The sequence below is a fragment of the Phyllostomus hastatus genome, unplaced genomic scaffold, assembly GCF_019186645.2.
Source record: "Phyllostomus hastatus isolate PE091 unplaced genomic scaffold, TTU_PhHast_1.1 phas_contig_65, whole genome shotgun sequence".
Classification (NCBI taxonomy): Eukaryota; Metazoa; Chordata; class Mammalia; order Chiroptera; family Phyllostomidae; genus Phyllostomus; species Phyllostomus hastatus.
In genome coordinates, this window is record NW_025333932.1 from 13,110,862 (window position 1) to 13,124,440 (window position 13,579).

General features: G+C 34.6%; 1 protein-coding gene across 1 annotated transcript in view; it reads left to right on the forward strand.

Annotated features, from left to right (window-relative positions):
• Positions 1–11,579, forward strand: part of RALYL (RALY RNA binding protein like) — a 450,140-nt gene extending 438,561 nt beyond the window's left edge. The window contains exon 7 of the mRNA XM_045849466.1: positions 11,205–11,579. Coding sequence (XP_045705422.1) covers positions 11,205–11,227 — 23 coding nt within the window. The 3' untranslated portion in view covers positions 11,228–11,579. The remainder of the gene's footprint in view (positions 1–11,204) is intronic.
• Positions 11,580–13,579: the final 2,000 nt, after the last annotated feature.

Genomic DNA, 13,579 nt, shown 5'->3' on the forward strand with positions numbered 1-13,579 from the left:
GTTATTACTGAATTAATTTATCAGCTCTAGTAGTTTTTGGGTGGAGTCTTTTAGTGTTTTCTATATACAGTATTATGTCATCTGAAAATAATAACAGTTTTATTTATTCCTTTCCAATTTGTATGCCTTTTATTTCTTTTTTTTTTGTATGATTTTGTGGCTTGGACTTCCAGTACTATGTTGAATAAGAGTGAAAAACAGACATCCCTATCTTGTTCTTGATCTTAAAGGAAACATTTTTAGTTTTTGCCCACTGAGTATGGTGTTAGCTGTGGTTTTGTCATATATGGGCTTTATTATGTTGAGGTATGTTCCCTCTATTCCCACTTTGCCCATAATATATTTCAAAATCTTTATTTGAAAAAGTTACCACCAAAGGATATGACAGAATTGGTCATATATAAGACAGAGGACATCCAATTTTCAATTTCTTAGGCATCTGTTACAGTTCTAGAATTCTTTTTAATAATCGTGAAAATCCAAGGAAGTATAAGACTCTGAAATCTCTTTTGAATAATCCAGGATTCTTTTATATCCAGAATGATTTGAGTGCTTACAGTTTTTGACAATATTCCAAAGCATTAAAACTTAATAATTTTTGAAATTAACAATATTTCTGAAATACACTGATAAAAAGTAAAGGTTTATTAATAGAATAATAGCATACTTATTTCTTAACTATTTTACTTACACTTTCAGATTATTTTCACTCAAGTTTAAAGTTGAACTTATTTTATTATATACTAATTTTTGACTGATATATACACTAAATTTAATTAAGTTAAATGAGAATTATTAAATAGTCATAACCACCTCTACTAAGCTATTCTGAATAATGAAGAATTACAAAATTTCCAAGTGCTTTTAAAAGTAAACCTATAAATCAATTCTAAATCATATTTTATTGATAGATATAAAATGATTTTTAAAGTGGTTTTTTTAGTGGCAAAACCAATTATTCAAAGAACTGTGGAAAGCAGTAAAATGGGTAAAATTTTAAAGTTTACAATAATCTTAGCATTAATCATCATTTGGCTTCTAGTACTGGAATTAACTTAAGCAATCTGGATTATTATCTGAAAATTATCATTACCATTTCCAGCATTAAGAATAAGTAAATATTGCTAGACATTATACAGAGTTGGGTAAAAGTAGGTTTCCAGTTGTTCACATGGAAAACAATACAATAATTAATAAACAATAATACAAGAATAAACTGTTTCAAGTACTCACAACTGTAAACCTACTTTTGCCCCACCCTATAAATCAGCATGACAAAGCATAAATAAATGCTTGATAAAACATGTTATGCACCAAATAAAATTACTATAATTTAGCAATTCAACTAGTCAACTATGATTGTCAGTGAGCCCAAAACCCTCAAACATAGTCATAATTATCTTCAAAAACTATCAGGGAATAGTTTGGGGAAAAAAATCTAAAAATGTTAACATATGTGTAACAGTACATGCCAGTTCTGATAATCATAAAATTGACCAATGTGATTAAATTTTTTAGTATTAAATGAATTAAGTTTTTATATAGACATTTTAAATAAAATTATATCACATACTTTAAATAATTTTAGTCTAAAGTTATTTTTTTCTTAATTGAATTCAGTTTCACAACATAAAAGGTCTCTTTTAGATAGATGCTTAAAACCAGTTTAATTAAAATAGTTTTGAATTGGTTCAAAATAGAACTTTTAAAAAGATCCAGTCACTTCTGCCCTGGCCAGATGGTTTAGTTGGTTGCAGTGTCATTCTACCTAACAAAAGGTGTGTTTCAATCCCTGTTCAGGGCACATGCCTAGATAGCCGGCTCCATCCCTGGTCAGTACATGTACAGGAGACAGGCAACCAATTGATGTCTCTCTCTCTCTATCTTTCTATCTCTATCTCTACTTCTGTCTCTATCTCTCACCAACAAAAATATATCCTTGGTTAAGGATTAAAAAAATCTAGGCAGTTCTGCTATACATCAGGGAAGGGCAAGTGATAAGTCATATGCAAATCCTCGCAGTTCCCCAGTAATTCCACACCTCTTCTCCCACTCATCATCAGGCACCTATGTAACCTATGTATTAATATTTTCACATTTCAGATGAGTTCATCTGTGTTATAGTTACTGCTGGGCCCAGCCTGCCTCCCTACTGTTCTCATTGCCACAACTGGGCAAAGAGAATATTAGGAAAAACACTTGTCTTCAATAAAGCAGCCTGGGTTGAAATTAGTCTTGACACTCTATGATCCAAGAATTAATGAATAACTAACCTTGGGATTATTCTTGCCCAACCACCTGCCTCATTGGTTTGCAATGAAAATATACATAAAAATATTTTATACATGTAAAATATTCCACACACTATATCAACAGGAGTTATTGTGATGACTATGACCCTGCCCACATCTTAGCCCAGATTCTAAGAGTAACTAAAACCTAATCTAAACTTAGAGACAATTAAGGAAGCCTCAGCTAAGAAATTCAGGTGCTTTGAACTCTAAGACATTCTTGCCATTTCACTTGCTGCAAGCTTATTACAATTATTGTAGGTTTATTCTAATAACTGTGTCCTGCTTTATTATTGAGAACAAAAGGGATCCCCTCCAAAATACAAATAAATAAATCAAAACAACAAAGTCTTATTCTTCAGATTCCTGCTTCAATGTTTATAGGAAACTGTTCTGTGTGGCATGGGTCTAGCTCCCATTTTGGAAAGGCCAGTGGAAAGCAAGGTCTGATGCACAGGACCCACGGCCATGATAGGCTCTCCCATGGGGAATCAGACCTGCATTGTACCTAGGCGGCTTTGAGATTTGCTTTTTGCTAAAACTCCTCACCTTGAAATGAGGCAGCAAATCTTTACTGCATATCTTTAAAGTAACTTCCTAAAATCTATGCTAAACCTTCAAACATGAGTGTAACCAGTTCAACCACTTTTTCCTTTGCATTTGCAAATGTCCTTCAGTGATGTGATTAGTGGGCATCCTCTCCTTTGTTTTCTGTAAAAGGTAACAACCTAAAGTGAACCTGTGCATAGTAAATGAGGTCCATCCTCAACATAATGTGCCCAGAAAAGCAATAAAGGCTTGTCAAGGCAAGGGTCAGCATGCTCTTCTCTTGAGAAAGTGGCTCTGCTTTCCCTTTTCCTCCACAGGACTCAGTAGTCCATGTGAATTTGTCCTATTTTATCCATAATGCCACAGACCCAACAAGCTGGGGTCTGTATCAATGTTCTAATAGCAATCCACTTTCCCTGAACTTGATGACTGCCTTCCCCTCTCTTTCACCATCTTAGGAACTTTGACCTGAATTCATGTCCCAAAGACAGATGCTCCTGGTAACTCCATTCTTCCCAAATTCTGCTAGGCTGCCCCCCTTGTCTTCCACACTCTCTAGGGCTCTCTAGGTTTTGACTCAATTTATATAATTCAGACGTTTGGCAGTTTTTAGACTCCAGGTAGCAAATTATTTTCTAACCATGACGATCTACATGGAGCCTTGTGTGGTCAAATTCTGTGTCCCCAGAGATAACCAAGCCAGAGCTTCTGTTATTTTCTAGTTAAATCTCAAAGACCCAGAATCCTTTAGCCTCTCAGTGCCATGCTCTTTTTATGCTCTGGTCACTTCAATCTTGATTTTTAGAGTTAAAATCTTAGTAAACGCCTGATGGGCTACTTTCCAAGTGTGTGGCAGGTCACTACACTTTTGTCTTCTCCTTTTTTCCCTGTCCCCTCCCCCTATACCCCAAATGGCCATCAAAGCCACCAAGAACTATACAACAAAACTGATGCCTTCATTTGTCACCATTCCAGTAAGTCTCTAGCCATCTTGTTTTTCATTCTATTACAGTTTTGGTGATGTGATTCTTTTAGTCTAAACATAGAATGCAATTTTGGTTCCAAGAGCTTATTAATAGAAGGTAAGCTGTAAGTTATAATGCAGAGCAGCAGCTTCAAATCCGTATGTTATTTAGAAATTTGAATTGAATTGTGTCTTATTTGTAATGAGAGATTTTTTTAAAAGACAAATGTATTCACATTGTTTATAATGAGTGGATGGCTAAACAATTACTCAGTAAACATGATCAGTAGTGTAAAACTTAATAAACAGAAATATCATGTAAATTGGCATTGGGAGAGCCTATAGGGGAAGATGTCATGCCCTACTTGGATCAGAGCACAACTTGAAGAACTCTGTTGTAATAACCCTCCCAACTTCTCTTTTCCCTCTATAAAAGTTTCTTCTCTTTTTTCCTCCAGATTCATATCTGGTTTACTATCAGAATGCATGAGCCTAATTGCAATTCTTTTTTTTTCCCAAATGTATTTTTGCTGGAGAAATATCTGGCTGTCCATGTGTTTAAGATCAACAGTGGTAAAAATGAATACAGATAATTCCTTTGTTTTATGTTTTTTTGCTGTTATAAGTAGATGGTATATAAAAATACAGGTTATCTATACTTTTAAAATTACTAATTAGTTATAAATCTCAATTAGAAAAAAGGACATAACATTTCTGATGTTAAGGAAGTCACAAGACTTCTTTAAAATATGGTTTTTTGATAGAGCTGTAAATAAGATGTGTTTATTTCTCATTCTGTTGCACCTGTTGTACTTCAAATATGTTAATGTATGAGGTTTGAAATTAAATGTGTTTTCTCTGTGGATTAATACTATCCTTTTTATCTTTGTAAAATAAAAGTAAATCACTTGACTCAATACAATCTAGGCTGAATGAGGGGCTCATATTTTGTTGTTTTTCAGAAATGGGAGAGATTGGGAGTTCAAAAAACATTCGTTATCAGGAAATTTTGTTTTAAAAGCATTCAGGCTCCTGTACAGCCAGCAGATAAATTACCCACTATACAGGAGAAGGAAAGCACAATTAACTTCACATTATACCAAACCAATCAGCACCTTAAGTGACTGTCATTCTTGAGAAACAGGCAACAAGAATATCACAGTTGTCCTCTTTGGTCTGAGCATTAGAAGCAAACAGCAAGCCTTTCTCTAGACTAGAAGTTCTACGGAAAGCTTGGTGAATATATTTTCCAGTTTTCAGGTAAGGAAAATAATAGTCACGATGTGCAGCCATATGATTAGCAGCACCTACTAGACAAGGCATAATACATGAAGCTTTTGTTTTCTACTCCCGATGCAAAAAAAATCATTTGAAGCTTTAGATGAGGAAATAATACTACAATAAATTATTTTCAAACCTACTTACTATTCTTCTTCCCAGGAGAGTGATTTTATGTATTTATAATCAAGGAGCAAATGTAGGGGTAAGAGAAATCATACTGGGGTAATGGAATATGCATTAAAAAAGAGTAGAATATTGTTTTCTTTTTAACAGGATAGGTATTTGCCAAACACTCTTTTGAGATTATCAGAGTAGTAGAAGACTAAGTTAATATCACTTGACATGATTTAACTCAAAGAAACACAATGATAGTAAACTTTACCTACACAGTGGGCATAGTATTTCAAGCATCTTCCATCTATAGGGAAAGCAATCTACTGAGGCCTTAGAGAAAGAATATATTTGCAAGATAACAAGCCTTAGATCCGTCCTGCACATAGGCACTATCAATCAAAACCCAAAAGTCACAAGGTCTGATGTTTACATGTCCACATCATTCTATAGGTTAAATTTAATTTGCTAAGGTATTCATTTTAACATTGATCATGAATATGTTGGGGTCTATGCATACAGGAAATGTATAAAACTTCCTTTATGCTACACAAAAGGTAGCACAACTACTTTGTTATGTAAGTTCGAACTTTTGTGCTCTAAAGACTAATCAGCACTTCTCATGTACATGGACAGACCCTGGAATTCATTCTATGAAGAGCACATTTAAATAAAGTTTCATTTTTAAAAATATACACGTGTGATCAGAAAGTATAAGGTCTTTCCAGAAGTTATCCAACAATGTAATATGAAAAATACAGACATTTATTGAACAAGATACCACATTGTACATAGGAAAATGACACCTCAGACTCCTTCAAAGCAGGTACCTTGGGACCTCACACAGTTCTCCCAGTCTTCATCAGCTGCCCCATCATATTTTCCTGAATCTCATCAAAAGGATGAAATCTCTTCCCTTGAAAAGGTGATTTTATTTTGGTGGAAACAAAACAGAAGTCCCAGGATGCCAAATCTGGGCTATAGGGGGGCTGAGTCACCTAGGTGATTTGATGTTTCACCAAAAAAGTCTGCATATGATGTGATGCATGAGCACATGTGTGTCTTGTGATGAAGCTGCCAATCACGAGTTGCCCGTAGCTGCAGCCTTCTGAATTACCCGAATAGATTCTGCAGAGGAATGTTTAAGCTTAACACAAAATTTAATGCAGATTTGTTGCTCTACTTGCTCCATCATTTTGAATGTGACTGCTACACAGTACACATGCCCACTCAATGGTAGTGTCTACTGCCCCCACTGACTAGTACAGTGAAGTCATCATTGTTCATACATATACATTCTGTCCACTCTCCTTGGATGCCAGATTACATTGATGTCACATCAACTGTTCTTATTATATTAACAATAGCTGCACTTTTTCCAGACAGACTTCATATATAGCATAGTATCAAGGTAGGGACGATGAGAGGAAGGAGAGAAAAATAGAGTGACAGAAAACATCAAAATACCAAACTGTACTCAGCATTATCCATGAAAATTTTCTATCTAAGGATGCAAGGTTTTTAATGATTGTGACTGGAGAAAAAACTATTAATGATATTTATTCCATTTATTTTTAATTGCTTAATTTGTCAAAGTTTGAAAATCAAAGTTGTTAGGCATTTATTATTAGAATTCTATTTACAAGTATAGCACATTTACAAAGTACTTCTAGGAGTACTTTGAAAAATGATTGTCCCAAATTAGTTCATTTAATGCATTCAAACATTGTAAATGACATTTGTAAATTTTATATTGTGTTTTTAAGTGCTCCATTTGTCTGGTTTAACAAAATTATTCTGGGAATAAAATAATTCTTAAAATCCAATAACTTAAATGTATCAATATGATGACCTAAAGTTTTCCTAGACTTTCCAATATCATGTACAAACATAAGATTTTGACATAAGACTTCAAATCATAAAACTGAAATCCTGCCTGACTGGTGTGACTCAGTGGGTTAGACATCAGTCCCACAGACTAATAGGTCACTAGTTCAATTCCCAGTCAGGGCACATGCTTGGGTTATGGGCCAGGTCCCCCGTTTGGGGTAAATGGGAGGCAACTGATTAATGTTTCTCTCCCTCTTTTTCTCCCTCCCTTCTCCTCTTTTATTTATTAAAAAATAAATAAAAATAAAATGTTTTTAAAAATGTTTTTAAATCTTATATCTCAATCAATTTTTTTCTTGTAAAGCCTCTTTTGGGGGGTTTTGGGAGGATCTGATAATAAATTTATTGAGGTGACATTGATTAATAAATTACATAAGTTTCTAGTGTACAGTTCTGCTACACATCATCTGTATATTGCTATGTGCTCACCACCCAAAGTCTAGTCTCCTTCCATCATCATAAGTTTGACCCCCTTTACCCTCTTCATCTTCCCCTCACCCCTTTCTCTTTGGTAACCACCATGTTGTTGTCTGTGTCTATGAATATTTTGTGTCTGTTTGTCTTGTTTATTAATTTTTTGTTTGCTGTGTATGAGTGAAATCATATGGTTCTTGACTTTTTCCTTCTGACATATTTCATGTTGCACAATATTCTCAAGGTCTAATCATGTTGTTATAAATAGCAGGATTTAATCATTTTTATGTGTGAGTAGTATTTCATTGTATATACACACCACATCTTCTCTATTCAATCATCTATTGAAGGACACTTCAGTTTCCATGTCTTGGCCATCATGAATAATGATGCAATGAACATAAAGGTACATATACTTTTACAAATAAATGTTTTCAAATTTTGGACGTAGATACTGGAAGAGGGGTTGTTGAATCATGGAGTAACTCTATTCTTAACTTCTTGAGGAGCCACAGTGCTGTTTTCCATAGTGGCTGTACCAGCTTATATTCTCAACAGCAGCAAATGAGGGTTTTGTTTTCTCTGCAAACATCCAGCACTTCTTATTACTTGACTTGTCCATAATAGCCATTTTAACAGGTATGAGGTATTAGCTCACTGTAGTTTTGATTTGCATTTCCCTAATGAGTAGTAAAGTTGAGCATTTTTTCATATATCTGTTGGCCATTTGTATTTCTTGAGAGAAGTGTCTGTACAGGTCCTCTGCTCATTTCTTAATTGTATACTTTTGTTTTTAAGTTGTATGAGTTTTTTATATATTTTGGATAATAACCACTTATCATAGCTGTTGTTTACAAATATTTTCTCCTATTAAGTTGATTGCCTTTTTGTTTTGCTAATGATTTATTTTGCTGTGCAGAAGCTTTCTAGTTTAATATAGTCTTATCCATTTATCTTTGCTTTTACTTCTCTTGCCTTTCAGGTGAAATTCATCAAATCCTAAGACCAATCTCTATAAATTTAGATTCAGTGTTTTCTTCTAAGTTCTATATTTAGGTCTTTGATTCATTTTGAATTAATTTTTGTGTATAGTGACAAATAGCAGTCTAGTTTTATTCTTTGCATGTGGCTTTCTAATTTTCCCAGCACCATTTATTGATGAGGTTTTCTTTTCTCCATTTTATGCTTCTGGATCCTTTATCAAAAATTATTTTCCCATATACATGTGTATTTATTTCTGGGCTTTCAATTCTGTCCATTGGTCTGTGTGTCTGTTTTTATGTCAATATCATAATAAAGTCCATATATCACAAACCTTTAGCTAATATAATACTCAATGATAAGAAAATTGAGAGCTTTTCCTCTGAGATCAGGAACCAGACACTCTCACCACTGTTATTCAACATAGTACGGGAAGTCCTGGCCTGGCTGCTACCAGGCAAGAGAAAGAAATAAAAGGCATCCAAATTGGAAATGAAAAAGTAAAATTGTCACTTTTTGCAAACAACATGATTCTTTATAGAGAAAATCATAAAGACTCCACAAAAAAAAAACTATTGCAAATAATAAACAAACACAGTAAACTTTCAGGATACAAAATCAATGTACAAAAACCTATTGCATTTCTATATACTAAAAATGAAATTTCAGAAAAAGAAATGAAAAAAAAAACATTCTTTTGCATTTTTGACAAAAAGAATAAAATACCTAGGAATAAACTTAACAAAGGAAGTGAAGGACAAATACCCTGAAAACTAATAAACATTTATTTAAAGAAATTAAAGAAGACACAAAGAAATGGAAAGATATTCTGTGTTCACAGACTGGAAGAATCAACATAGTTATAATGAGCATATTAATCAAAGCAGCATACAGATTTAGTGCAATCCCCATCAAAGTTACAATAGAATTTTTAAAATTTGTATGAAATCACAAGAGATCCTGAATAGACATGTCAATGTCTATGCAATCAATTTTTAACTGCATATTCTAGACTGAAATCACAAGACTGCTACATGAATAAGCTAAATTCTCTTAAGTAATACAAGTATTTATGGTATATAAAATGTTCACAGATTATTTTTCTTAACACAAAAATATTAGTACTCTGGTTTCTCTTTTGGTAAACATTTTGCATTCAATCCTAAATCTTCCTAGAATTAAAGGAGATAAATCCCAATTAACTAAAGTTAGAGATATATATATTCTTAATTGTGAAAGCTACACACCCATGAGGAAAACACCATCCAGTTACACAGAATTCCTTTCAACCTGAGATCTTGGCCAGGCATGAGACCTTGAGCTGCAGACATCCAGAACAAGTCTTACCACCTCAACTTCAATACTAGTGTTTTTCATCATCTCTATATCACAGGCTTCAGAATAGCAATAAAAGGTCAAGTTACCTAATTATCTGATTACTCATAGAAGCCAGCAATGGTTGGCAGTCTTCAACAGTCAGGTGGGCCTGGAAAACTTCCTTCCAAGAAATACAGAGCCCAGACAGCCTATGGTGCTCTTATCACCTTTTATGAAAGTATTGTTCCCTATTTTGAGTTAAATGAGTGCTCATTTGCTCTGCTTAATTGTGTATGTAAAGGGCCCTCAAACATGCTTCCAGCTTTCAGTATTTCAAACCCCATGAGGGACAGGGAGTGGTCCTACTGTGGCAAGAGGGGGATATACATTGGCCAAATACCCTGCATGCCTGCGGGGAACTAGCTGTGAGGGACCAGCACACAGTATTGGAGCTGTCAGCATTGTTCCACACAACACTTGACCGTGTTATGTTTTCCTTCAGAACTCTGACACCAAAATACAATATTTGGGGTCCTCCCTTGAGACTGACAACCAGGATACCATATTTTGCCCCCCAAGGCTGATAACTGATATAAGATTTTAGTCTCAACAGCAACTCCAGTCTCCACTGATTCTTTGATTTGTGTATCTTTGACTCTTAAAACATAAAGATAGATTTCCAATTGAACTCCTGAAGTCCTTTGAAGTTAATGGAATAATGTGTACTTATTTTTTTACCTAAATAGAAAGACCTGGAACTTGATAAGACTGTAAGATCAATAAATACCTTTCCCCACTACAGAAATCTTGCATTATTTTATTTTTGTCTTGATCTTCAATTTTTCAATTCAATTCTGAAACCAATTGAATTTTGGGTCCTATATGGTGTTTCTTACTTGTGGTTGCATCATGAGACCTTCACAGCCCTTCCTGTCTCTAGCTTTTTTTGTTTGCTACCAAGATTCTATTGCTCATATCAGGACCTTTATTGGCATTTTATTCTGCATAGGTCTGGGGATGCACTGTTCAAAGCCTCTTAGAGGAAAAGCACTCTATGGTCGCTCTTGTTAGGAACAGGAAACATTCTTGAACAACCCACAGTTCTAACCCTAAGCTTAGAATTTCAAGATTTTTGCTCTGGTTTGGACAGGAGCTCAAGCTAAAAAATAGTTGCTGATTGCAGGCAGTAAATCAGCTGGACTTTAAAAAAAATCATAGCATGCTATACATATAAATGATCTTAGTATTGCCTTCAACAAAGGATCTAAAACCTAAAGTTCTCTAAAGATCTAATTCTTCTTTTATCCTTCTCCTGATGCAGTCTTGAAATCTAACTTACACATATGCATGCTACCAACAATGAAGCACAAAATTCTATAGTTTAAAATACTTTTATCTTTTCTCAGTTTCTACAGGTAAAGTGATCTGAATTGAATGATGCAAACACAAAAGAGAAACTGACAACCCCCAGAAATGTGAAAGGAGGTTCCTTACTGGATAGCAGCATCTTTGGCTCAAGTTATATAAATACCTAAATAAATAATAAGAACGGTATTATTCGATCTTAGAAATTTTATTTCTTCTATGTTCTAAGCTATATAATTGTCAGGTTTTTATGGTTTAAATTGTAAATGTGTGTTTCCCTTTGCTAATTATGCTTGGAGTTTTTTTGTCTTAAAATGTGAAAGATATTATGAATAATAAGGGAGACACTGTAAACAAATGTATATTTGTAAAAGCTATTTTTATGACTAGCATGTTTTACCATTGATCATATACAAAGTCAGGTGATATTGCAATTCTATGTTTAAAGCTTATTTCCAACAATGTTATGTAAGAAAAGATACATCATATGCTAGTTTTTATAATTTATTTTTAATTTATAGTATAAAGGACTTCAAATAATAAGGATAAAATACTGAAAAGGTTATATTTCTGCCTTCTATAAGCATCATTTTTATTAATAAAGAATATAAATATTTCAGATGTGATTCAAGAGTTATAGGATTGTCAGTTTGACCTGTGATTAAATTCAGTATTCTCTGATTTACTGAACTGTAATGACCCTATTGATACTTGGTACTTCAGTTGGGGTGGGAGATTCCATGGACAGATTTTCATGTTAATGCAGGTGAGAAAGTAAAGGATGGTCTTGTCTTTGGATCCAAACATTTAAATTAGTGTGGACATCCCTTCACTCCATCTCCTGTGACAAGGAGTTCTCCATCCTTGAGCACCACAAGTGTTTTCAAGAAACTCCTAGTTGTTGTCTTGTACTATGGAAAAGGCCTCAACTTCACAGACTGTAGGAGAATTCAGTGTATAACTTTTTAAAATTTTTTCTTTAACTTTTTTTTATTGATGTTCGAGTACAGTTGTCTCTATTTTCCCACCACCACTTTCCCCCACCCTACCATGCCCACCTCCCACCTACAATCCCACCCTACCTTAGCTCCATTCATGGGTCTCTCATACAGGTTCATTTATGTCCTTTTCCCTTCTTTCCCACGTTATTTCCCTCTCCCCTCCCCTCTGGTTACTGTCAGTTTGTTGTTGATTTAAATGTCTCTGGTTATGTTTTGCTTGCCAGTTTATTTGGTTAATTAGGTTCCACTTATAGGTGAGATCATATGGTATTTCTCTTTCACTGCCTGGCTTAGTTCACTTAGCATAATGCTTTCTAGTTTCATCCATGCTGTTGTGAAGGGCAGGAGCTCCTTCTTTCTTTCTGCTGTGTAGTATTCCATTATGTAAATGTACCATATTTTATTGATCCATTCATGTACTGATGAGCCCTTAGTTTGCTTCCGGCACTCGGCTATTGTAAATTGTGCTGTTATGAACATTGGGGTGCATAGGTTATTTTGAATTGGCATTTCAGGATTCTTAAGGTTTAATCCCAGCAGTGGGATACACTGGTCTAAAGGCGGTTTCATTTTTAGCTTTCTGAGGAAATTCCATACTGTTTTCTACAGAGGCTGCACTAGTTTGCATTCCCACCAACAGTACACTAGGGTTCCCTTTTCTTCACATCCCTGCCAGCACTCATTGTGTGTTAATTTGTTTATGATGGCCATTCTGACTGGTGTGAAGTGGTATCTCATCATGGTTTGAATTTGCATCTCTCTGATGGCTAGTGATGCTGAGCATCTTTTCATATGTTGCTGGGTCCTTTGTACATCCTCCTTGGAGAAATGCCTGGTTCATTTCCTTTGTCCATTTTTTAATTGGATTGTTTGTCTTCCCTGAGTGGAGTCGTGTGAGTTGTTTGTATATTTTGGAGATCAAACCCTTGTCTGAAAGTATCATTGGCAAATATGTTTTTCCATACAGTTGGTTCCCTTTTCATTTTGCTAATGTTTTCTTTAGCCATGCAGAAGCTTTTTATTTTGATGAGATCCATTTGTTTATTCTTTCCTTTATGTCCCTTGCTCTAGGGGACATACCAGTGAAAACATTGCTGCATGGAATATCTGAGATTTTTCTGCCCATCTCCTCCTCTATGACTTTTATGGTATCACGACTTATATTTAAGTCTTTTATCCATCTTGAGTTTATTTTTGTGTATGATATAAGTTGGTGGTCGACTTTCATTTTTTTGCAAGTAGTTGTCCAGCTCTCCCCACACCATTTGTTGAAGAGGCTATTTTGATTCCATTTTATGTTTCTGTCCCCTTTGTCAAATATTAATTGACCATAGAGACTTGGGTTTATTTCTGGGCTCTCTACTGTGTTCCATTGATCTCTGTGTCTGTTCTCATGCCAGTACCAGACTGTTTTG